Source organism: Salmo salar, chromosome 07 (assembly GCF_965601325.2).
Source record: "Salmo salar chromosome 07, fSalSal1, whole genome shotgun sequence".
Classification (NCBI taxonomy): Eukaryota; Metazoa; Chordata; class Actinopteri; order Salmoniformes; family Salmonidae; genus Salmo; species Salmo salar.
In genome coordinates, this window is record NC_138297.1 from 26,079,974 (window position 1) to 26,107,591 (window position 27,618).

Genomic DNA, 27,618 nt, shown 5'->3' on the forward strand with positions numbered 1-27,618 from the left:
ACACATCCCAGCAAAAACATCATGTATGAAGAATTGGCTTTTTATCAAGGCTCAGGCTAGGACCCAGATGCAGACACAGGAAGCGGATAGTACGAGTCTCGGGGTTTATTATTGGGGCAGGCAAAAGGAAGGGGGGACAAGCACAAAGACAGGTGAAACAGATCAGGGTGGGACACTCTTACGGATCAGTAACACATAGATTTCATTAAACAGTAAATCTAAGTGGTGTAGAAGTGGAGAAATGCTTTGTTTTAAAACAGTGACAGTGAAATTAGTAATAAATGTGTTCCTATTGTGACAAGTGTCACTAAACAATCCTTGACAATGCAACAACAATAATAAAATATTAGAATACGAACACATTCAAGGACAGTGTAATATCAAAGGGCAAATTCATGGACATAGATGTGGATGGACGAATATTTAAAATATGTATACTCTTCTGAGACAAATATCAAGAACAGTCTGACAGTGAGATCTGTAGGCCTATACACTGGATAGGTTATCAGACATGCAGGGACTGACAGTGTAGCGGGATGGTGTGTGACTGGTGAAGATACTCTAGTCTGTCTGTGAGGGGCACAGCTGAATGGCATGACTCAAATAGCATGGCTGATACAAATACACTTTTGATAGAGGCCCCCAGGCAGACTGTTCCCATGAAACATATCTAGAACATTAATATATTATGTTCTGAGAACATGACAACCATGTTCTGTTTAAGTTTGGTGATAAGCTGATGGAATATTCTTGTAACACAGAAAACTGGACACCAATGTTCTTGCAAAGTTCCCATGAAACGTCTCTAGAACATTAATATTGAATATTCTGAGAACGTTCCAGGTTGGGGCTCCCGAGTGGCGCTGTGGTCTAAGGCACTGCATCTCAGTGCTAGAGGTGTCACTACAGACCCTGGTTTGAATCCAGGTTGTATCACAACTGGCCGTGGTTGGGAGTCCCATAGGGCAGAGCACAATTGGCCCAGGTTTGGCCGGTATAGGCTGTCATTGTAAATAAGAATTTGTTCTTAACTGACCTGCCTAATTGAATAAAAAGGTCAGTTGTGTTTTACATTAAGGAAATGGTCTCTTGGAAACAGTCCTTGCACATAACTGGAACATTCCACAAAAACTTTAGTAATGACCTAATGAGAATCTTAAGGGAACGTTCTGTTAAGTTGTGGGAGCTTTTGTTGTTAGCTGGGTTGTAGCCTTTGTAACTTTCTCACTCATCATTATTTATGATTTCTTCATTATTCTTAATCATGGCATTATCTGGATTAATTTTGGATGTTCGTGAGAGCCAGTTTCATCGTAGCGCTTGATGGTTTTTGCGACTGCTCTTGAAGAAACTTTCAAAGTTCTTGAAATATTCCGTATTGACAGACCTTCATGTCTTAAAGTAATGATGGACTGTTATTTCTCTTTGCTTATTTGAGCTGTTCTTGCCATAATATGGACTTGGTCTTTTACCAAATAGGGCTATCTTCTGTATACCACCCCTAACTTGTCACAACACAACTGATTGGCTCAACGAAAGAAAATAAATTCCACTATTTAACTTTTAACAAGGCACACCTGCTAATTGAAACGCATTCCAGGTGACTAACTCATTAAGCTGTTTGAGAGAATGCCAAGAGTGTGCAAAGCTGTTATCAAGGCAAAGGGTGGCTACTTTGATGGATCTAAAATATAAAATATATTTTTATTTGTTTAACAATTTGCTGGTTAATACATGATTCCATATGTGTTATTTCATAGTTTTAATGTCTTCACTACAATGAGTAGGTGTATCCAGAAGTTTGACTGGTACTGTATATTTCAATAATGTAGTTTTCTTTCTCATCCAGACATATGAAAGAGGTTTGCAACCTATATGCAGTCTCATTTGTGACTGACTGAACTATAACAACCATTATGTTGTTGATGAGCATGGCATTTCAGGAGGATCCGTTTAAAAAAATAACTTAGACAAAAAGGGGACTCCTATTAAACCTTCCTCTTTTTCTGTCCTTCTTCTCCTTCTTCTTCTTCTTCTTAACCTCTCCTGAGCTCTTCTTTTGCTCTCTTCCTATCTTTTCCTCTTTTATGTCGTCACTTCCCTTTTGCTTGTCCTCTCCTTTTCTTTTGAGAGTCAAGTCTGTCTGTCTGCTATCATTTGTGTTCACAGAGCAAGGAGACCGTGTGGACTGACTTGGCTCATTGGGATCCTCTCTTCTTGCTTGCACAACATCACCTTCCCCTTCCCTTTCCACACCACCCTTTTTTATGTTATCCTCCCCTGTCTCATACATATCACTCTGTTCTCTCTTGGTCTCTGTCACACCCTGTTCTCTCTTCTCTACATTATCTTCTCCTGTCTCTGACACACACCCCTGTTCCCTCTTCGCTGCATTATCCTCTCCTGTCTCTGTCACACATCCCTGTTCCATCTTTTCTGCATTACCCTCTCCTGACTTTGTCACGCCCCCCTGTTCCCTCTTCCCTGCATTATCCTCTTCTGTCTCTGTCACACCCACGTGTTCCCTCTTCTCTACATTATCCTCTCCTGTCTCTGTCACACCCACGTGTTCCCTCTTCTCTACATTATCCTCTCCTGTCTCTGTCACACCCACCTGTTCCCTATTCTCTACATTATCCTCTCCCGTCTCTGTCACACCCACCTGTTCCCTCTTCTCTGCATTATCCTCTCCTGTCTCTGTCACACCCACCTGTTCCCTCTTCTCTGCATTATCCTCTCCTGTCTCTGTCACACCCACCTGTTCCCTCTTCTCTGCATTATCTTCTCCTGTCTCTGTCACACCCACCTGTTCCCTCTTCGCTACATTATCCTCTCCTGTCTCTGTCACACCCACCTGTTCCCTCTTCTCTGCAATATCAACAAAGCCATGATCCCCCTCCTTTCTTTTCTCTGCCACATCTCCTTCTCCACTGGCTGGCAAGGACTGGCACTGTGGGTCAGTGAGTGAACAGTCTTGGCTGGTTCCATGGTTCATCTGAAGATCTGGTGCATGCACTTTGAAATGGATGGAAAGTGACAGGTACAATACACAGTTCACTATAACTAGTGTTAGAGCGGTATTACATATAATAGTTAGCTTTAGTTTACTTACATTTCTTGTACATAAGCAAGTAAGCTCTTCGGGATCTAATGGAAAAATAAGCGTTATCATACAAATTAATAAAGAAATAGTGTTTTTTAAAGATGTATTTGTGTTCTATAATTTTATGTAGTCATTATATTCAACCATGCTTCATGAGATGTATAAAATACAGACAAATAATAACTCTTACGTTTCAAAACCTTGCATAAATGGCTGTTGATTGAGCTGTAACAGAGGGAAAATAATGGTGATCGATAAAATGGTATACAATGGCCTTGGATGACATATAGCATTATGTAAAGCTACAGTCTGGGATTTGGGAAACTTGGTCATTTCAATTCTTGATATCTATTCATTTATTATTGAAAAATATAACTTATGAATTCATCATGAGATTTGCACAACTGTCTGTCTTTATCATAACCCACAATATAAAGTGTTATTACTCCATTCTTTACAACAATAACATAAACAAAAAATGTATATCTTCAAAATGTGATTAAAGTATCGCTTGGATGTCTTGAACTTTCGTCTACAGTGCTGTCTATGAATTTGAGAGGGGTTCAATTTCCCTAGCCCCATCCCTCAGCTGAATACCAAAACAAATGGTAAGTGGTTTAGCTGTTTTTCGAATCCCAGAATGTAGCTTTAAATGACTACTGCGGTATTAGTGCTGGTTTCCCATCCAACCCAATACACTATATTCTCACTTGAAACCTCACAACTTGTTTACAACCTCACCCACATTCTGATCTGTTAAACAGATGAGACATAGCCCTTGTCTATTAACAGGGTCATATAAAAAGCAGATAATGATGATATCTATCTAGTCATATACCCTTCTATAAAATAAACTCCCTTACCAGTCTAACGCAGGTGTCATCAAACACATACCACTTCTGATCTTCGTGGGACTTGATTTTAGCTGTGTAATGTCCACCTCTTAGACTTCCCACATGGTCCACAATGGCATAGAGTTCATATGTATACCTCTGTTCAGAGATGGTGGATCAATCAAAAAAGTGTCATGAACTGCAGATAGGGACATCACTGGATTTTTTGGCTCTTTATGTACCATCAACATAGTATGTAAATATCCAACTGAGTAGCCAAATGAGAAAATGTGTGATAACAGAACCCATTGTATGAATTACGTTGTAAATAATAATAATTGTAATACCGCTGTCTGCAATGTGTAAGGCACTTCCACATAGCAGTCGATTTTGACATAATCCATCCTATTGTAGTCAAACTGAAACCTCTTGAGGAGTAGAGTCAGAATCTCTGGGTAATCTTTCATCTGATATTCCTGATGACACAAAATGTAGCCATAGACATTATACATATATTATAATATTCAGTACTTTTAGTCCTGATTATGTTATCCACTAGAGAGAGACACAGTATCTTGCACAGTGAAAATCTTACTCAGTGGCGTTCTCCTTTTCCCAGTGGACGTTTGGAGGTGGATGCAGGGCACAACCCAAACCATAACCAATTAGAATTACGTTTCTAAACATAATCAATCACATTTGTTTCTGCCCTCGAGGCAGAACTGGCCACAGTTCAAGGTGGAATAATTAATTTGGGAAATTAAAGGAGAATTCAAAAAATCCCTACTCACAATGGTTGCATCTGCTTTCTCGTCACAGCAATCACAGTACATCTTATTGTCCCCACTAACTGTTGAAGACCTGAAAAACTCGTTCCAGCAATCGTCCTAAAAACAACATAAACAGAAAGAACATTAAACATAGCTATGTTTGCCTTTGACTGGGATATTTGCCAAAAATGATAGTCAATAGTTGTCTGATTATACTGAGAGGACATTTAATTACACTTTTACATAAATTATACTGTTTACATATAGATATAATCATATTTGCCTCCAATGCAAACATTTTAGTTGCTAACAGGTGATAGTGTTCCTTACCACACTGTACATTTTGTTGAAGCCTGAGGAATCTTTCATCGAGAGTGGCAGAGACCAAAATGGACGACTTTTATCACTAATTGGATGACCTTCTGAACAGGTGGAGGTGTGTCTCAATTGTCCTTTGAAGATCTAAAGACAAACATTAGATATAATCTTTGCCTTCTTGTCATACCATTAGTTTCATAGATGCATTACTTCAGAACTGTTCATTTATCAGTGATTTATTACCTTGGACACATCGGCTTTGACCAGGCTTAAAATCTTCTCTAGATACTGAGCAGCATCTTGTTGCTCAAATACTGTGTGTCAAAAATCAAATCTATCACTCAGATGGCAGGCTAATACTACAGGATAATATTATGCACTTAAATATATTTACTATGATCACAAGTTACGAAAGTTAACGATGCACAAAACGCATATTCCATGTGAGCTACGATAGCTAAACTCACCATTTTCAATTCCCAGTTTTGATGAGATGTCCTCTGTGCCAGCATTGCTTGTCTTTAAAATCTCAAACAACTTTTTCAACTGAGGACCAACTCCAGTCTTGTTCTCTGGCTCCGGCTCCTGTTGTTGTTCTTGTTCAAACACTTGGCTGTAGGGAGACATTTGATTGCCTATTCATTATTTTGAGATTCATCTAAGACTATTCAAGAAGGCTAGTGCTTGGCAGCTCACTAAATCCAGTACAGGCATTTTAAATACGATAAAACGCATAAAAAGAATCCAAACCTGTCTATGGCTTCTTTGAAATCATTGGTCATGAAGAGGACCTGTAGCACACTGTTCAAATAACAGGTTGCTCCTTGATTATACAGGCCATGGTAATCTGAAATATGGACATCAATTTAAGTCGAAGGCCTGGTACTACAGTATCTTCAGAAAGTATTCACACCCCTTGATTTTTCCCACATTTTTCTGTGTTACAGCCTGAATTTAAAATGGATTACATTTTTTAAACAATTGTCACTGGCCTACACACAATACCCCATAATGTCAAAGTGGAGTTATGTTTTACGAAATTTGTACAAATTAATTAAAAATTAAAAGCTGAGTCAATAAGTTCAACCCCTTGGTTATGGCAAGCCTAAATAAGTTCAGGAGTATAAATGTGCTTAACTAGGCGTCCCGCTAGTGGGACAACTTCCGGTGAAACTGGAGGGTGCGGAATTCAAATAAATAATAATAAAAATGATGGATATTAAACATTTAGGTACATACAAGTGTCTTATATCGGTTAAAAGCTTAAATTATTGTTCATGTAACTGCACTGTCCGATTTACAGTAGGCTTTACAGCAAAAGCATGCCATGCGATTGTTTGAGGACGGCGCTCCACATCAAAATATTTTTCCACCGGCACAGGTTTCATAAATTCACAAATAGCAATTAAATATTCACTTTTTGAAAATCTGCCTCTGATTTGTCATCCAAAGGGTCCCAGCTATAACATGTAGTGTCGTTTTGTTAGATAAAATCCTTCTTTATATCCCAAAAAGTCCATTTAGTTGGCGCCATCGATTTGAGTAATCCACTCGTTCAACGTGCCATGATAGGAATCCGAAAATGTACCCATAAACTTTGTTTCAACAAGTCAAAATATGTTTCTATTTAACCTGTTAGGGCTAGGGGGCAGTGTTGACACAGCCGGATAAAAAACGTACCCGATTTAATCTGGTTACTACTCCTGCCCAGTAACTAGAATATGCATATAATTATTGGCTTTGGATAGAAAACACCCTAAAGTTTCTAAAACTGTTTGAATGGTGTCTGTGAGTATAACAGAACTCATATGGCAGGCCAAAACCTGAGAAGATTCCATGCAGGAAGTGGCCTGTCTGAGAAGTTGTGTTTCATCTTGGCTCTTTTTATTGAAGACTGAGGATCTTTGCAATAACGTGACACTTCCTACGGCTCCCATAGGCTCTCAGAGCCCGGGAAAAAGCTGAACGATATGTTTCAGCCAGGCTCTGGCTGAAACACTTTATCGCTTTTGGCAAGTGGCCGCTCAGAGTACTATGGGCTTAGGCGCGTGCCCGAGTCGACCGAATGCTTTCTTTTCTTTTGTCTGTTTACCTAAACGCAGATTCCCGGACGGAATATTATCGCTTTTTTATGAGAAAAATGGCATAAAAATTGATTTTAAACAGCGGTTGACATGCTTCGAAGTACGGTAATGGAATATTTAGAATTTTTTTGTCACGAATTGCGCCATGCTCGTCACCCTTATTTACCCTTTCGGATAGTGTCTTGAACGCACGAACAAAACGCCGCTGTTTGGATATAACAATGGATTATTTTGGACCAAACCAACATTTGTTATTGAAGTAGAAGTCCTGGGAGTGCATTCTGACGAAGACAGCAAAGGTAATAACATTTTTCTTATAGTAAATCTGACTTTGATGAGTGCTAAACTTGCTGGGTGTCTAAATAGCTAGCCCTGTGATGCCGGGCTATCTACTGAGAATATTGCAAAATGTGCTTTCACCGAAAAGCTATTTTAAAATCGGACATATCGAGTGCATAGAGGAGTTCTGTATCTATAATTCTTAAAATAATTGTTATGCTTTTTGTGAACGTTTATCGTGAGTAATTTAGTAAATTCACCGGCAGTGTTCGGTGGGAATGCTAGTCACATGCTAGTCACATGCTAATGTAAAAAGCTGGTTTTTGATATAAATATGAACTTGATTGAACAAAACATGCATGTATTGTATAACATAATGTCCTAGGGTTGTCATCTGATGAAGATCATCAAAGGTTAGTGCTACATTTAGCTGTGGTTTGGGTTTATGTGACATTATATGCTAGCTTGAAAAATGGGTGTCTGATTATTTCTGGCTGGGTACTCTGCTGACATAATCTAATGTTTTGCTTTCGTTGTAAAGCCTTTTTGAAATCGGACAGTGTGGTTAGATTAACGAGAGTCTTATCTTTAAAATGGTGTAAAATAGTCATATGTTTGAAAAATTGAAGGTTTTGCATTTCTAAGGTATTTGAATAACGCGCCACGGGATTACACTGGCTGTTGAGTAGGTGGGACGCAAGCGTCCCACCTAGCCCATAGAGGTTAATCCTCAGATACCCTAAAATGTAATTAAACTATAATATTTCATATGGAAAGAAGTATGTTCAATAGGAAAGAGATATCCGCAGGTGCGCATCCTCTTCATCATGCACGCATACACAAATTTCCGAGTCTGTGTCCCTATAGTAAAACTCATATTTCTTACTCGTTTTGGAAGAAACAAGCTTGAAACCTTGAACAAAGACTACTGACACCCAGTTGAAGCCCTGGGAATTGCATACTGGGAGCTAGATTCAATTATTTCCCTATACGTTCCATTGGAAGAGCATGGGCTCTCAAAAGAATACAAATTCCGGTTGGTTTTTCTTTGGATTTACTCCAACCATATCTATTGTGTTATAGTCTCCTACATTATTTTAACATTTCTACAAACGTCAGAGTGTTTTCTTTCCAGTGGTACCAATTATATGCATATCCTGGCTTCAGGGCCTGAGCAACAGGCAGTTTACTTTGGGCACGTCATTTGAGAAAAAAACATCCCCACAGCATGATGCTGCCGCCCCCGTGCTTCACGGTTGGGATGGTGTTCTTCTGCTTGCAAGCCTCCCCCTTTTTCCTCCAAACATAACAATGGTCATTATGGCCAAACAGTTCTATTTTTGTTTCATCAGACCAGAGGACATTTCTCCAAAAAGTACAATCTTTGTCCCCATGTGCAGTTGCACCGTAGTCTGGCTTTTTTATGGCGGTTTTGGAGCACTGGCTTCTTCCTTGCTGAGCGGCCTTTCAGGTTATGTCGATATAGGACTCGTTTTACTGTGGACATAGATACTTTTGTACCTGTTTCCTCCAGCAGCTTCACAAGGTCCTTTGCTGCTGTTCTGGGATTGATTTGCACTTTTCGCCCAAAGTACGTTCATCTCTAGGAGACAGAACGCGTCTCCTTCCTGAGCGGTATGACGGCTGCGTGATCCCATGGTGTTTATACTTCCGTACTATTGTTTGTGCAGATGAATGTGGTACCTTCAGGCATTTGGAAATTACTCCCAAGGGAGAACCAGACTTGTGGAGGTCTACAATTGTTTTTCTGAGGTCTTGGCTGATTTCTATTGATTTTCCCATGATGTCAAGCAAAGAGGCACTGAGTTTGAAGGTAGGCCTTGAAATACATCCACAGGTACACCTGCAATTGACTCAAATGATGTCAATTAGCCTATCAGAAGCTTCTAAAGACATGACATAATTTTCTGGAATTTCCAAGCTGTTTAAAGGCACAGTCAACTTCGTGTATGTAAACTTCTGACCCACTGGAATTGTGATACAGTGAAGTATAAGTGAAATAATCTGTACACAAAGTAGATGTCCTAACCGACTTGCCAAAACTATAGTTTGTTAACAATAAATGTGTGGAGTGGTTGAAAAACAAGTTTTAATGACTCCAACTTAAGTGTATGTAAACTTCCGACTTCAACTGTATATGTCCATTGATTATTGAAGAATATAACTTATAAATGCCTCATGAGCTTAGTTCAACTGTCACACTCCATGAGAACCCAAAATATAAGCTTGTTTTTCTCCAATGTTTGTAAACATTGTAAATGTAAACAAACACTATAGCCTCATATCATGGTTAAAACAATAATTTTGATATCATGGATGGTCAGTCTTTGCATCCATTGCTGTGTCTATTAATCTGAGTGTGGTTAAATTTCTCCAGGCCCATCCCTCAGCTTTTTACCAAAACAGAGGCGGGGCAGACGTTTTGTTATTGTTTCAGCTGCATATTATCAAGATATCAAAGTGTCACCAACAAAAAGGTAAACAATAGGTCTATAGCAAATGCAGCATATGGCATTCATTTTTCACATGTAAATAGCACTTTTCAGTAGTGCTCAAAGCATGTCATTCCATGAGCGCAGCAATTATTTTTCAACTCGAATCAATGAGCCCAGTCAGCCCTACATGACAACACACTTATAAACAACAGAGTAGGGCTGGCTAATAAGTCCTTCGTTTTGGGGGTCATGCTCAGGTAAAACAATGTGGTTAATCTATACATCCATATTTCAATGTCCTATTCTTGAAGATCAAGGGGTATAAGATTTATAGGAATGACTGGAATTCTATAGACTGGTTTTTAATGTAAAGATATAATTTAATCTTATTATTATATGTAGTAGAAAGCGATGGGTTAGAAGAAGCCTACATAATCAACCCATAAAGTAAACATCAATATATGGCCAGCTATGTAAACTTTAACATTGATTTATCCTGCAACAGATGTCGGTCAATTGGTAACATACATTTATGTATTCTTCTATTGCCTCTAAGAGGAAAGTAATCTACAAGTAACTGAATGTAATCAGATTACGTTACTGAGTTTGGGGTAATCCAAAAGATTCGTTACTGATTACAAGATAACTACTAACTGTAACGAATTACATTTAGAAAGTAACCTACCCAACCCTGAATCATCTTACAAACGCGATCTCCCATGCCAGAAGGCTAGCCTGCCCAAGAATGAACGTGAAACTAATAATTAACCAGGGAAACCTTAAACAATTTAATTAACCAGCGCAGTACGGCCTATGTAGGCCTATTGGATATTTTATTAAATCATTATTTATTTTAGTTCTTATCTCTCATCATCATTGAATCTCTAGCTACATGCCAATGATTTGTTTAGCATACCAACGTCGAATGAACAGAATGATTAGCCATGTTACAACCTACGTGTAAATTATATCAGGTTGGTAGATTAGTATTATTACTTACCACACACATCTGATATGATGTTGAGTTTCCTTTTGAACATCTCTACTATGTTAACTTGTTTCTCTTCTTGATCTGAGACTTTGGAGTTACAGAAATGATCCATGTCTGAACAATCTCCAGAAATATTCAATATTGAAATATGCAATACTGTGAAGCGAAAACATCAAATCATGAAGCTTAGATACACCACTTCAAATGATGAAAAGTGCACCTTAATTAACAAAAATCCACTGATAATGAACAATGAATGAACAAACCTACTTGGGTTTGATCATACATCTTTGGAAAATGAAACATAGCGACTGTACACAACTACAAAGGTGATAAGGCTATAAATGACTGAAAAAATACCGATGTCGTCGTAGAGCTCGTTGAAAGTGTGGTCTCCGATTGTTCCCAAGGAACTTCACTTTCGATTTCTGCGTTTCCAGTAGTCACCGCACCTAACTCAGCAGCAAAACGACTACATGGGACGATTTTAAAAGACACACAAAATATGCGTAACACCTACTAACTCAAGTAAGGTCTAGACTAGAGCAATTAACAAGGAAATATAATTAGATTTTTTTTTTAAACGGTTATTAAAGCTACAGTCTGCGATTGGTACATTTTCCAATAAATAGACATTGTTTCTTTGTGAATAAATGCCTCATGTGCTTTGTTCACTTGTCTTACCCAATGATGTGTATAAACCCTGGATGACTAACATTTGGCGCTGAATATGCGCAGCCATCTTGGTACTCCTCAAAAAGATTTGGGAAGCTATAGAAAAGCATTTATTAATGTCTACATTCGTTATTGACACGTTTATTCTATTACAGACACATTAATGCATACTCTCAAATTATGTGAGCTCAACATAAAACATACATAAAACATTTTCCTTAAAGTATTTTTGTAGAGAGTACCGTTACTGTCCCCACTACAACAAAAATACTTACAATCGTGTAATTTTGTCCTTGAAACATTGAATTGAAATACTGTAGAATTCCAATCATTCCTATGGTGGACTGCTACTACTGTGGGAGTGCCAATATAGCCAACTGGTGGCTTCAAAGCCTTGCAATGGCCAATACACAGCAAAACCAATCCAGTGTTTATGTACATTATTGGTCTTACCCCATCAGAACCCATTATATAATACTAATTTTTAAATTTGACATTTTAGTAATTTAGCAAAGCCAGAGGGACACATATTTAGTGCATTGATCTAAAAGGGCCAATCTGCATTTTCTACATCAATTTCTGGACTTGATATGCACCCATTGATTCTTGAAGAATATAACTTATTAATGCCTCAACTGTCATACCCCATAATATAAGCTAGTTTTACTCCAATGTTTGTAAACAAAGTAAATGTAAACAAACTACAGCCACAAAACATGGTTAAAACTATAATTTTGAGATCATGGATGGTCAGTCATTGCATCCATAGCTCTGTCTACGAATTTGTGCATGATTACATTTCTCCACCCCCATCCCTCAGCTTTTTAACCAAACGGGTGGGGATTACGCTTTGTTATTCTTTCACCTGCTGATTGCTGCTTTATGGTAGCTAACCACCAATCACAATCATAGTAAGTAAAACACTTACCCGGTCCAGTCACAAACTGAACCTCCCCCCTATTTGGACTGACAGATGTTACAACGGCCCTATGCCTTACTTTGTGAGACTGCTTAATGCTGCTTAACTAATATTGTATACTACGTCTCATATTACTTACATAGGCTTATGTATGCTGCAATTCAGCTTTTAGCTGCAAATGTGTACTGTCAAAATAAACCTTAACTAAACCTTAAGTATAATTTTTCCTCAATAAAACAAATATCAGAAAAGTCTAGCAAGAAAAGACATCCGCAAGTGTTAGTGCAAGAAAGGCAAGGGTGTTAGAGAGTTCGTTTTTTATTTTTTTATCATTTTCTTTGGGTTGGGGGCGAGTGCTCTTGAATTAATTAAGATACTTTTTGAAGAGGTAGGTTTTAAGACTTTTTTGGAAGAGTTGTGCTGACATAAGGGGGAAGCTTTTTCCACCATTTGGGTGCCACTTCCAGGACAGAGAAGAACTGGGACTGTTATTATAAACAAACACTTTAGAGTCTGTTTAACACAAGGGTTAAAACTGTAGGTCAATCCTTGCACCCATAGCTCCGTCTGTGAATTTGAGAAGTTATATCTGTACAGTGCCGCTGCGCCATCCCTCAACTTTTTACCAAAACAAGTGGTGGGGCGGACAGTTTGTTGTTTTTCTAATCGCATACTTCCCGTTTAAGGACATTGGGTTTACTTGTCATGTAACATGTAGGTCATGTGGCCATTTAAGCTAATGTTTGAATTGTATCTATTTATCAAATAAATATATTATTATTGTAAATATAGGCTAGGGTACTCTCATTGATAGCCTATAGTTTAAGTGTCACCCCCAAAAGTTCACATTACTTTGATTTACTCAAATTATCTGACTGAGCTGACCAAAAATTTGTAACAAACACTTATAACTTATAACACTTATACTTATACCTGTAAAGAAATGGGAAACATAGGCCTAATAGTGTGAATATAATAATATACATTTTAATGATCTGTTTGGACCCTTATCAAAACCTTTCCAAACACAAGGAACATGCTGCAAACAAAGGGAATCATTGCAGTGGAGTAACTTTCAAGAACAGTGTATAGAGTAAACCGTTTCCCAATATTTCCCCATTCATGATAATATGCCTACTGTGAAGATACATCTTCTCCGTCTTCCGGCAGACGCCATCATTCTAACGTGACGCCATCTGTCCTAAGCCCACAGATTTTGATGGTAGGTAAATGCAGTATACAGAAAAGTGAATTCATAACCTGTACCATCATTATTAATCACAACACTTCTGAGATTAATTTTTGTTAGGATAATATTTATTATTTTATATGTGACAGATTAAAAATCATTATAATAGGCCTGGGAAATGTTTTGTCAGATCATAGTAAGATAAACAATGATACAACATTTTTCTTTCATAGTGTATTCCTAATGTATTCAATCAGAAATTGTCCATCTGTCAGTCTCTCTGTCCCCCATTCTGCCGCAGTACCAGAAAAATGAGTGACTTGTCCTGGATCTCATAAGAGGAGAGCTTGGATTGGTCTTCCAATGGCTTGTCTGTGAAGATCAGACGTATGGTCTCAACCTCATTTCCAGCTACAAAGAGGTCAGAGTTCAGGGTAGAGATGTCATTAATCAGGTACAGCACACAATATATTAGCATAACTGTTCAATATTACTATCACCATTATCTTTAACTGTCTTGCTCATGTCTCTTAAAGATTATCTTTGTGATGCAATTTGCCCTCTCATTCAATTACAATGAAGTTGTATTTTCTCAGTTCAATGTGCATCTATCAAATATCTATTGTACACTGAATGCACAAAACATTAAGAACACTAAACCTAATATTGAGTAGCACCCCCCCCCCCCCCCCCCCCCCCTTCCCGAAAGCGTTCCACAGGGATACTAGGCCATGTTGACTCTGAAGCTTCCCACAGTTGTGTCAAGTTGGCTGGATGTCCTTTGGGTGGTGGACCCTTCTTGACACACACAAAAAACTGTTGAAAATGAAAACGCCAGCAGCATTGGAGTTCTTGACACAAGTTGCCTTGCAACTACTACCATACCCTGTTCAAAGGCAATTAAATATGTTGTCTTGCCCATTCACCCTCTAAATGGCACACATTCACAATCCATGTCTCAACTGTCTCCTCCCCTTCATCTACACTGATCGAAGTGGATTTAACAAGTGACATCAATAAGGGATCATAGCTTTCACCTGGATTCACCTGGTCAGTCTATGTCATGGAAAGAACAGGTGTTCTCAGTGTTTCATACACAGTGTATATTGTAGTTTGTGTGTTATAAGTTCTACCTCCATACCTGAGGGACCCGGCAGTTTCTTCAAAATTTTCTGTTTCAGCTGCAGCACTGTGGTATTGTTCATCTCTTCCTCTGTTTCACCCACGTCGATTGTCATTTTCTCCCCTCTCAATCCTTCCACTAAGACTTGGTAGATCTTTCCCATATTAGTGGATGTGCCTCTGCGCTTCTGAGGTGTCTGGGTTTGTGGAGTGTCTTGGTGTATGTGTTTTTTGTCCAGTGTAGCCTACATTGAATGCTTTCATTTTCCTTTTCAGTGTTGTTGAATATGTTTTTTCAGTCATGGTCTTCCTTATCACGTGACAAATTAGATCCAGCCTTAACACACAGAAGAGTCATGATCATTGTCAATTATGCTGTAAATACAATTGATTTCCCTTCATTCACTGTTTAAGATGCAATTTAACACTATGCTAACTGTTGCCATAGTGATGTTATCTGGAATCCCCTTTAGATAAGTCAGAGAATGTCATCTGATCAAATCAAATCAGGTAAATCTGCGGGGACTGTGAGTGGTTGTGCTCAAAGATAAATATAATAACAATTTTGGACAGTCATGAATTTTGACAACATGGAAAGGTGCTAGCCTCTAGGAATCAGTTCAGCAGCACAAAGTCTAACAATACACTTTTCAAACACTAGCTAGGAGTAAAATTGTTGGGCATCAACAGCATGCATTTTCTTCATACCATGTGACTTCTTGTAAATGGCAGGTGAAAAAGAAAGTGAAATCTAGTTATGTTGGAGAAACACCTACAAGGGATAGTTGAGGGTCAAATCGGCTTCTCTTATTCATATCTCACAGTCCGCCCTGTGTGTATGAGGCAACGACTGAGAGACAGTGGAGACAGAGAGCAACACGATGACAACCCAGCAGCAGGAGGGTGAGAAGCGCTATGACCCCAAAGACACCACGCTCAAGTTCGTCACTAGACAGGATGATATCAGTAAGATTTTTCTAAGCTTCCCTTGCTCAACCTTGGTTTATTATTTCAATGTAAAAATGTTTATTAGCTAATGGCTTTTATATACATTTATTGTTACATTTACAAAGCATTGTATGTATACTGTATAAATATATATATATATACTCAAAAGTATTTGGACACCCTTTCAAATGAGTGAATTTGGCTATTTCAGCCACACCCGTTGCTGACAGGTGAATAAAATCGAGCACACAGCCATACAATCTCCATAGACAAACATTGGCAGGAGAATGATCTTACTGAAGAGCTCAGTGACATTCAACGTGGCACCGTCATAGGATGCCACCTTTCCAACAAGTCAGTTTGTCAGATTTCTGCCCTGCTAGAGCTTCCCCAGTCAACAGTAAGTGCTGTTATTGTGAAGTGGAAACGTCTAGGAGCAACGGCTCAGCGGTGAACTGGTAGGCCACACAAGCTCACAGAACAGGACCGCAAAGTGCTAAAGCGCATAGCCCATAACAATTATTTGTCCTCGGTTGCAACACTCACTACCAAGTTCCAAACTGCCTCTGTAAGCAACGTCAGCACAAGAAGTGTTAGTTGGGAACTTCATGAAATGGGTTTCCATGACAAGCAGCAGCACACAAGCCAAAGATCACCATGCGCAATGCCAAGAGTCGGCTGGAGTGGTGTAAAGCTCGCCGCCATTGGACTCTGGAGCAGTGGAAATGCGTTCTCTGGAGTGAAGAATCAGGCTTCACCATATGGCAGTCAGACAGACAGAACTGGGTTTGGCGGAGAACACCAGCTGCCCCAATGCATAGTGCCAACTGTAATGTTTGGTGGAGGAGGAATAATGGCCTGGGGCAGGCAAATAATGGCGCAGTACAACAGTGGTGTGCAGAACGGCATCTCAGAATGAACAACTCTTCAATCCTTGTCACAGATGGGCTATTGCAGCAGACGACCAAACCGGGTTCCACTCCTATCAGCTAAAAACAAGAAGAAGTGGATCCAGTGTGTACATGATCACCAAAACTGGACTATTAGGGAGTGGAAGAACTTTGCCTGGTCTGACAAATCCCGGTTCCTGTTGCGTCATGCTGATGGCAGAGTCAGGATTTGACGTAAGCAGCATGAGTCCATGGCCACATCCTGCCTGGTGTCAACGGTAAAGGCTGGAGGCGGTGGTGTAATGGTGTGGGGAATGTTTTCCTGGCACACATTATGTCCCTTAACACCAATTTATCAACATTTCCACGCCCCTGAGAATTCAGGCAAACGGTGGTCCAACCCAGTACTAGATAGGTGTACATAATAAACTTTGTTTTCTCAATGTGAATCTTTAGGTTAGTACAACCGGTCTGTGATTGTAAATAGATGGAATGTACAGCTGTCCTATGTAGGCCTGGTATACTTTCGGAAGTCATTTACATCAGTTTGACCATCCACACCACTATCCCCTCGATGTTTATTAATCACTGATTATGTTGTTGTTGTGTGTCAGCTCTGGATGATGACCCTGACTCCTTGAGGGCAGAGATGTCCTGTGGTCATGCAGTCACACCTCAGTCACTGACCGCATGGTGCCGCAGCCTACTGGACCAGGTACTCACCTCTGACACAGACATTATTTAATTTAATGAACACCAGCAAAATCAGCCTTCTGGTTGATGAAATCAGCCTAGTTGTTGACATTAGCTTGGTTACCGAACTATATAACCAGATTTCACAAAGAAAACTGGCCAAATTTAAGCAGACTCTTATTGCAAATAGTGTGTATTGTTCTAGAAAATGATTGGGAATTGATTACAGCTGTACCATTTTGCCATCATCGTTATAACAATAGGTATTTTGTTCTTCTCAATAATGTGTCCTGTACATTCTTCTCCCAGGGCCAGTATAAGTTCAAGTGCCCTGCGCTTAAAGATGGCACCTTGGTGAAATGTTGTGAGGTGTGGGCTTACTCTGAGGTGCGTAGGCTGGCTGTTCTGACTGCAGATGAGATGCAGTACTTTGAGAAGAAAATGGCCACCCTGGCTGCTACAGAATACTGTGAATACAAACAAGTGAGTTATCATTTAAATTTGTTCTATGATTTTTTTCACACATACGAATGAATTATGACATATATTATTATTAATTATATGTACATGAATCTGTATAGTATGCAAGCTAAATTGCATCATTCTGAAAGACCATGCTAGTGTACTTCAGCAGCAACAGGATTCAAAAACAAAGAATCTGCCTCCATCTCCCCGCCTTCATACCATCCCTACACCCTTTTCTATTACAGTGCCCTGGGTGCAACACTTATGTTGAGAGAGCAGATCTATCCAATCTCAATGTCCACTGCTCAGTGTGCACTGCAGACAAAGGCCATATCTATGAGTTCTGCTGGCAGTGTCTGAAGCAGTGGAAAGGTCCCGGTCCCCGCTCTGACCGATGCGACAATGATGCCTGCACTAATAAGGAGCTGCAGCTGCTGATGAATTGCCCCACCACTTCTCTGCCCCAGGTGGAGGGGGTCACCACATGCCCCTCCATTCGAGCCTGTCCCACGTGTGGCCAGATGGTGGAGCATGATACAACCGGCTGCAAAAACATATTCTGCACTCGCTGTAATGTAGAGTTCTGCTTTGTGTGCCTTAAGCTCACGCCTGAGTGCCTGGATACCAGTGAATATTACATAGCCTGCTCTGCTGGTGTAGCTCCTCGGCAGACCTCTATACCCACATGGGATAGAAGCTAAGAGAAGAGATACCTATGATAGCAGCCAGTCACAGTGGAATGCTTATCATCCTTATTTCCTGTATCTACTTATGTCAAGATGATGGCTTCCCTAGATATTGTATACGTTTCATGGGAATTAGCCCTGCTTTATGTTATAATATAATCATGAATTATTTTCCAACTTTTTAAACTCAACTGAATTCAATAAAATTCAATAAATCTTTATTGTTCCCGAATTATCATATTGTATTGCGTCTGTTCTTCATTAATTAATTACATAATTCCAAGTAACACGATTCATTTTTATTTAATTTTGATGTTTTTCTACTTCATGACAGTGATGGAAATCAACACGCCTTTTCACAATCCAAAACAAATGTACCTTCTTGTTTTCTCTACTTTAAAGTTAAACTCATAAAAAACAATAATAATCCAGTTTGAATCATACACCTCAGTTCTAAAAACTTTAGAAACCCTTTAATGGATTCCCTTTCGTGCCTAGCCTATGAATATGTTAACTGATGACACCCCACCAAACCGTGTTGTTCTCAAAACAGTGACTTGTATGGAGAAATTACAGTATCCACAATGACAGACAGGTTTTCATGTTTTTTCATGTTTCATACTTCTAGTCAATTCAAGAATCTTAGTAATAAGAAGTCATCTGCTCAGACTAGCCTAACTTGATATATAATAAAATTGAACTCCGGATTTGGATTGATCCGCTGGACTTTTCACAGAGAAACCGAGATCTGACGTCAAACATGTCAATTATTCGCGATCTGATTTCTCGCTTCAAGGAACACATTTGCCTACAGTATTGAAATAAACAAGTTCACCAATCCCTAGATTCAATTATAATGTCACACCCTGACCTGAGAGAGCCGTTTTATTTCTCTTTTTGGTTAGGTCAGGGTGTGATTATGGGGTGGGCATTCTATGTATTGTATTTCTTTGTTTTGGCCGAGTATGGTTTCCAGTCAGAGGCAGCTGTCTATCGTTGTCTCTGATTGGGAATCATACTTAGGCAGCCTTTTCCCACCTGTGTTTGTGGGTAGTTGTTTTCTGTTTTGTATTTTCTGTACCTGACAGAACTGTGCGCTTTTCGTTTTGTTGTTTTGTTTAAGTGTTTCATTGACTAATAAAAATCATGAACACGTACACGCTGCGCTTTGGTCCACTCCTTACGAAAAAGCCCGTTACATATAATATATTTTGTGAAAAAGTAGATTGTCAAATGCATAGGCTACCTCACATTTTCAACAATTACTGAACATGTATCAAATTAATTTCCAACAATAAATGTGAGAACCCCATAATGGATTCCCAGTTTCCATCAGCAGTCCTACGAATCACAGTGGGGCAAGTGCAACTTTAGGTCACTGCGGGCCTGTGTTAGATTGTGTGACTTCTTGCAAACACTAGGTACCTGATTAGATAAATATTTAATGTGGCATTCATGACAATTCGGAAACTCGGAACCTCCAAGTTAAAATGAATGTGTAAGTTATTTGCGTAGAGCTTCCTATTGGTTGATTCTGATACTTTCCAAGTGGGAAACTTGGAACTAATATTTCTACAACGAGTTTCCAAGTCCGAAATGTTCGAGTATTTGAGTTCCCGAGTTGACTTGATCGCGGCACATCTTCCTACAATGAGTTTTCAAACCATAAATGTTTGTGTTTCCTAATTCTGACACGCCATGAACGCAGCATAACACCAGTGCAAATTTTAAGGTCTTATCCTCCAGGATATAAATATAATAAATATCAAGAGGAGGATATTAATAAGGTTGAATATTACAAAAGGCACGTCATATCATAATGGCAGAGAAAGTGAAATCTCATGAAAAACAAATCAAGGGAACGATCATAGAAAACCTGAGGTTTGCTAAAATCAGATTTGCATTGCTCAGTTCACCCTAATGAATAGTCAATTTCCTGCTGGATTAAATCATTAAAGGCTATGCCATTATGGACACCTAGTTTCCATCAGTATTATTTTGAATCACATAGGGTTGAGTGCAATTGCAGAACACCGGGGTCCTCAGTGGCGGCATGCACCCTGACTCTGGATGAGCGATACCTCATTGGCCCAGTTTTTAAAATCCAGATCAAAATGACCCTGTGTTGTGTTAAATGAGGTCCCTCCTCATTATGTAGTTTTAAGACAAAATGGAAAAAAATCATATTCTATTTCCACTCAATCTCTATTTTAGTGGTCCACAATGTGGTTTTTAAAATATGTATAGTCAATTATTGTATCATTGCAGAGTGACACTTAAATAATTTCTTCAAACTAACTTTCTAACGCTATGCTACAACAAAGATCATGTTATACTGTATGACCCGTGACATTTGGTCAAAATATTTTCTGACTTAGATTGACGAACAAAATTGAATGGAGAAACAGGATTGAGACAACACAGGATCATTTTGATCTAGATGTCAATGTTTGAAAAACTAGGCCCTGTAGGTAACCATCAAGGAGACACACAGCAGCAGTGACCACCAGGACAGCAGCCACAGTCGGGTCTGTACTGACCCCCTCCCTGACTGTGGAGAGAAAGTGGCTCTGAAGTTGAATGTCCCCCTCTGTTAAATCATGTGACTTCTTGGAAACACTAGGTACCTGAATCACAAGCATTTACACCAGCATAAAGTTTTGTTACACTCCACAGGGATAAACATGAAGAGCAGACCATAGTAAAGACAAAGTGAAGGATATATCAAATATGACTCTTGGTTGTGAATATTAGGGAGTGTGGAGACAGACAATAACCCTATTATAATATAACCGTCTTCACCAACTTGGTTTTACCTTTCTACAAAGGCAAATCTATAATCTCTAGGAACTCTCGGCCTACTTACCAGACATGAAGTGATCTTTTTTTTAAATGATGTCATAGGCCAGTAGACTCACAGAGGGTATGTCATTTTCCATCACTTCGCAAAAAACAATGGATGACATCGATAGTATATTAGATGGCATTTCCAATAAATACCCACTAAAAGAGCAGAGCATTGACGACCCTCAAATCAGGGAGAAATGTGTTTGCAGTTCTCCCCATGGGATTTGGCAAAAGGGCTTGTTTTGAACTGTTTGGAGATTTAATGGATACTGTCACGCCCTGATCTGTTTCACCTGTCCTTGTGCTTGTCTCCAACCCCCGCGAGGTGTCTCCCATCTTCCCCATTATCCCCTGAGTACATATACCTGCGTTTTCTGTTGTCTGTTGCAAGTTTGTCTTGTTTGTTCAAGTCAACCAGCGGTTTGTCTCTGCGCCTGCTTTTTCCCAATCTCTCTTTTCTCGCCCTCCTGATTTTGATCCTTGCTTTTCCTGAGCCTGCCTGCCGTCCTGTAACTTTGCCTCTACTCTGGATTATTGACCCCTGCCTGCCTTGACCTGTCGTTTGCCTGCCCCTGTTGCTGTATTAAACATTGTTACTTCAACACAGTCTGCATTTGGTTCTTACCTGAAACCTGATAGTACGAAATGGCCATGACTGACCAAGCAGACTTGGACCAGCTCCGCAGCGCCATCTCCTCCCAAAGAGCCCTCACTGGTAGACACGAGGAGATGCTGCGCGGTCTGATGGAAGGATTCCAGGACGTTACCAAACATTACGACCTGGCATTGGACGCTTTGCGGGAGCAATTCTGTGGGTTGCCTACTAGGCAGCCTACCACAATGGTAACCTCCCAGCCCCTCAGTAACCCGGCTGGTAGCAGCGCCGTCACCCCGGTTTCCCGGGAACCCCCATTACCTCCCCCGGAGTGCTACGATGGAGATTCCAGAACCTGCCGGGCCTTTCTCTCCCAGTGCTCCCTCGTTTTTGAGCTGCAGCCTTCTTCGTTCCCCTCTGACCGCTCAAAGTAAAGTGTAAAGTAAAATGTAAAGATAGCGTAAAGATAGCGTAGGAAGTAAAGGACGAGCTTGCAGCCCGGGAACTACCGACGGATCTTGTCTTACTCATTGCTTTAACCATCCGGATCAATGGTCGGCTACGGGAACGTATGAGGGAGAAGAGGTCTGATTGCGGTCCCAATTGCTCACTCAATGATCCCACCTTCCATCTGATGAACTCCGGAAGTCCCCGGCGTCTTCGTCCCAGAGAGGAGCCGAGCTTACCCGAGCTCCTCCAAGATCCTCCGAAGACTGCCGATTTGCCTCTTCCCGAGCTGATGCAGTTTGGCAGGGCTAGGCTGTCTCCAGCCGAACGCGCACGCAGACTGAACACCCAGAGTTGTCTGTATTGCTGTGCTGCCGGTCATTATAGCGAGGCTATAATTTTTAGGACCTTCCTCTGACACCGCCTGGTATAGAGGTCATGAATGGCAGGCAGCTTAGCCCCAGTGATGTACTGGACCGTATGCACTACCCTGTGTGTAGTACCTTGCGGTCGGAGGCCGAGCAGTTGCCATACCAGGCAGTGATGCAACCAGTCAGGATGCTCTCGATGGTGCAGCTGTAGAACCTTTTGAGGATCTGAGGACCCATGCCAAATCTTTTCAGTCTCCTAAGGGGGAATAGGTTTTGTCGTGCCCTCTTCACGACTGTCTTGGTGTGCTTGGACCACGTTAGTTTGATGGTGATGTGGACACCAAGGAACTTCAAGCTCTCAACCTGCGCCACTGCAGCCCGGTCGATGAGAATGGGGGGCGTGCTCGGTCCTCTTTTTACTGTAGTCCACAATCATCTCCTTTGTCTTGATCACGTTGAGGGGGAGTTTGTTGTCCTGTCCTGGCACCACACGGCCAGGTCTCTGACCTCCTCCCTATAGGCTGACTCGTCGTTGTCGGTGATCAGGCATAGCGGGATTTCTTATAAGCTTCTGGGTTAGAGTCCCATTTCTTGAAAGTGGCAGCTCTAGCCTTTAGCTCAGTGCGGATGTTGCCTGTAATCCATGGCTTCTGGTTGGGGTATGTACGTACCCCAAGTGTTAGTATAGTTTTGTGAGTATAGTTTATTAATAAAGAAGCACAGAAACAACACAATGTTAATGAAATTACAAACATATATTAGATTCATTATTGATATTGATGACATACAGTACAATAATATTGATATGCACAGGGATGAAGGTTTGGTTGTTCACAAATACATCAGCACAACGATTGCTATAGAATCACATCATTCTCCATTTTGGCTCAATATGATCAGAGCAAGGGTGATTTGTAGAGTGGTTGTAAATAGTATTGTTTGTTATTGGTGTGGCAACTTGCAACACATGATACATGAGAGGACAAAAGAGGTAGGGTGGAAAGGTCAACTAGGTCAACTCATAGGGAAGGGAGCATGAGCCAACCAGGGACATTCCTGTTACACCTGTATATGGCAGGAATTAGGTGTAGTTAATCACATGATCAGAAATGACCTGTTTCAGAGACTGTTGTACAATCAGTAATTGTTTTCTCTGTAGATTGCCCTTCAGGTTTGATCATGTATTTATATATTTTCCACAAAACAGATATTCATTTAGTTGTAATGTTTGTTTGTGTTCCTATTTTGTGATATATTGCCACAGTGATTGTCAAAGGAATGAGATCCCAGGTAAGTGTTATTTGCATAGAATTAGGAATTAGAAAAGTAGGCTAGTTTAATAGGATCTCTATGGCTATTTGTTGTCAGCTTCGAATAAAACACCAATAAAACAATTTAATGTAAAGGTGTAGCCTAATCTGCAATATTTTCTGCTGTTCATTGGTCATTTCAGTTAATGATATAGGCTCACCTACTATATTGATTCTTGAGGAATTTAAGAACTTATACATTTCTCATTATAATCAAGCTAACTGTATTATCCATCATCATATGAATAGCTTACCTGTGCAACTGCTGAAGAGATAGTCAGTACTGTGATATTGAAGGTAGCAGTTTTGTCACTGTTTTGACAAGCGGCCAATGTTCCCGCGTTAGCGGAGACTGTATTCATGGTAAACGCTGCATATGTTGGCTCAATCGGAAATGACCTATACATTTCTATAGCGCAATCTGTAATGCTTCAGCGATAAAGATTTAATAGAGCCCTTACAGAGGCGTCATGCCCATAGGGGGCACAGGGGCACGTGCCCTCTCAGATTTGTCCTGTTGTTGTTTCTCTGTAATACTACTAGTCACCTAGCAATTTTATTAAGTTGGCTTTAGCTAGCCCAGATAGGTTCCTATTCTTCAGACCTCATAACAAGCTACCAAGAAGCCATTTCAGGCTATCAATCAAATTAGAATAGCTAGCTTGTCTAACTATCTTAGCTGGCATGCCTGCTGGCAAGGTTGGTAGACTTTAGAAAAGCAAGTGATAACTAAATGTACTGTTTAAGATTCCTTTCCATTGTTTACCCAGATTTTAGCAGAGATGCAGAGAAGCGTATTTTGTTTCTTAAAACAAATAACCACCGATCAGGAGGATACTGACAGCTCAAGAGGTATGCTTAGATATGCAGAAAATAATCTTTGTATTTTACTTAGCATAAGCATAATGATTATGGCTCGAGATCAGTGGTTCCCAAACTTTTTATAGTCCTGTACCCCTTCAAACATTCAACCTCCAGCTGTGTAGCCCCTCTAGCACCAGGGTCAGCGCACTCTCAAAGGTTGTTTTTTGCCATCATTGTAAGCCTGCCACACACACTATACAATACATTTATTAAACATAAGAATGAGTGTGAGTTTTTGTCACAACCCGGCTCTTTGTCATGGCAAGTGACAAAGAGCTCTTATAGGACCAGGGCACAAATAATAATATAATAATAATCAATAATTTAGCTCTTTATTTAGCCATCTTACATATAAAACTTTATACGTTCATCGAAAATGGTGAATAACTCACCACAGGTTAATGAGGAGGGTGTGCTTGAAAGGATGCACATAACTCTGCAATGTTGGGTTGTATTGGAGAGTGTCTCAGTCTTAAATAATTTTTCACACACAGTCTGTGCTTGTATTTAGTTTTCATGCTAGGGAGGGTCGAGAATCCACTCTCACATAGGTACGTAGTTGTAAATGGAATCAGTGTCATAACAGCGCAAATTGCCAAGGCAGGATACTTTGAGCGCAGCTCAATCCAGAAATCTGGCAGTGGCTTCTGATTAAATTGAATTGTCACTGAACCGCTTGTTGCAATTTCGATGAGGCTCTCTTGTTCAGATATCGGTAAGTGGACTGGAGGCAGGGCATGAAAGGGATAACCAATCCAGTTGTTTGTGTTATCCGTTTCGGGAAAGTACCTGCGTAATTGTGCACCCAACTCACTCAGGTGCTTCGCTATATCACATTTGACATTGTCCGTAAGCTTGAGTTAATTTGCACACAAAAAATCATACAATGATGGAAAGACCTGTGTGTTGTCCTTGTTAATGCAGACAGAGAAGAGCTCCAACTTCTTAATCATAGCCTCAATTTAGTCCCGCACATTGAATATAGTATCGGAGAGTCCCTGTAATCCTAGATTCAGATCATTCAGGTGAGAAAAAACATCACCCAGATAGGCCAGTCGTGAGAGAAACTAGTCATCGTGCAAGCGATCAGACAAGTGAAAATGATGGTCAGTAAAGAAAACTTTAAGCTCATTTCTCAATTCAAAATAATGTGTCAGTACTTTGCCCCTTGATAACCAGCGCACTTCTGTATGTTGTAAAAGCGTTATATGGTCGCTGCCCATATCATAGCATAGTGCAGAAAATACAGAAGAGTTCAGGGGCCTTGCTTTAACAAAGTTAACCATTTTCACTGTAGTGTCCAAAAAGTCTTTCAAGCTGTCAGGCATTCCTTTGACAGCAAGTGCCCAAGGGGCATTGGGAGCAACTGCTTGCACGCGCGTTACCACTCCACTATGTCACCCTGTCATGGCTTTTGCGCCATCAGTACAGATACCAACACATCTTGACCACCAAAGTCCATTTGATGTCACAAAGCTGTCCAGTACTTAAAAAATATCCTCTCCTGTTGTCCTGGTTTACAGTGGTTTACAGAAGAGGATGTCTTCCTTAATTGACCCCCCCATAAACAAAACGGACATATACCAGGAGCTGTGCCAGGGCCGCCACGTCTGTTGACTCATCCAGCTGTAACGCATAGAATTCACTGGCATGTATGTGAAGCAGCAATTGTTTCAAAACATGTCCTCTCCGAGAAGTCATTGTCTGTATAGTTTTTTTGGCTTTTTCTCCCAGCATTGTCTCAGCCATATCTGCACGAAGAATTAAGTCCTCCACAATGGTATGGGGCTTGTCTGTCCTAGCCACTTGGTAGCTCACCATATAAGATGCTTTTAGCCCCTTCTTATTAATGGTATCTGTTGCTTTGATACACGTCTTACTACTTGAAAGTCATCTTAATTCTCGCTCAAAAAACTCCTGTGGCTTATTTTTCAAATTGGCATGTTTTGTTTCTAAATGTCTGCGCAGGAGTGAAGGTTTCATTGAGTTGTGAGATAGTACTTTTGCACATATAACACACTGTGGCTGAGGAAAGGCACTACTCCAGTAACAATGTACGCTGAGAGTCGGGAAGCAAGTTCAGGGAGTGAATACATTTAATTAATAAATGAACACGAACAAAACAAAAACACGCACAGCACACCGACATGAAACAGATACCAAAACCATAATGCCTGGGGAAGGAACCAAAGGGAGTGACATAAATAGGGCAGGTAATCAAGGAGGTGATGGAGTCCAGGTGAGTGTCAATAAGTGCTGGTATGCGTGACGATGGTGACAGGTGTGTGTAATAATCAGCAGTCTTGTAAGGGCTGTCGTCATGGAGAGAAGAAGACCAAGGTGCAGCGGAGTTAGTGTTCATGATTTAATTCAAAAAAGAACACTGGAACAATACAAAACAAGAAAACACCGACAGCTCAACAGTACTGACAGCATAACACACTGAACAGAAACAATTACCCACAACCACAAGGAAAAACACACATTACTATATAGGACTCCCAATCAAAGGCAACTCAACACACCTGCCTTCAATTGGGAGTCCAACAACCCACTCACGCGTAACATAAAAATCTCTGCCACGTCCTGACCAAAACTACTACAATTGCTCCCTCTGCTGGTCAGGACGTGACAAGTCTGTCAGAGAGGGAGTATATGTGACAACTCCCAATATTAGTGAAACCCAAATGTAAGTAAAAAATAAAATTGAAATATCATATTTATGTAAGTATTCAGAACCTTATCTCAGTATTTTGTTGAAGC

At 40.2% G+C, this 27,618-nt stretch overlaps 2 protein-coding genes across 2 annotated transcripts; one reads left to right on the forward strand and one right to left on the reverse strand.

Annotated features, from left to right (window-relative positions):
• Window positions 1-90: 90 nt before the first annotated feature.
• On the reverse strand, window positions 91-11,480 carry LOC106608838 (uncharacterized). The gene is made up of 12 exons (XM_014207010.3): window positions 11,195-11,480; window positions 10,844-10,990; window positions 5,775-5,871; window positions 5,492-5,637; window positions 5,268-5,338; window positions 5,037-5,168; window positions 4,728-4,823; window positions 4,284-4,412; window positions 3,967-4,095; window positions 3,294-3,328; window positions 3,113-3,147; window positions 91-3,015 (listed from the first exon to the last, which is right to left on the reverse strand). Exons 2-12 carry the CDS (start codon window positions 10,944-10,946, stop codon window positions 1,967-1,969), a joined length of 2,022 nt encoding a protein of 673 aa, XP_014062485.2. The 5' UTR covers window positions 10,947-10,990; window positions 11,195-11,480; the 3' UTR covers window positions 91-1,966.
• A 4,021-nt stretch (window positions 11,481-15,501) lies between these two features.
• On the forward strand, window positions 15,502-18,656 carry LOC106608840 (E3 ubiquitin-protein ligase DDB_G0292642). The gene is made up of 4 exons (XM_014207014.2): window positions 15,502-15,705; window positions 17,192-17,292; window positions 17,580-17,753; window positions 17,981-18,656. The coding sequence occupies exons 1-4, from the start codon at window positions 15,621-15,623 to the stop codon at window positions 18,434-18,436; spliced, it is 816 nt and encodes a 271-aa protein (XP_014062489.1). The 5' UTR covers window positions 15,502-15,620; the 3' UTR covers window positions 18,437-18,656.
• Window positions 18,657-27,618: the final 8,962 nt, after the last annotated feature.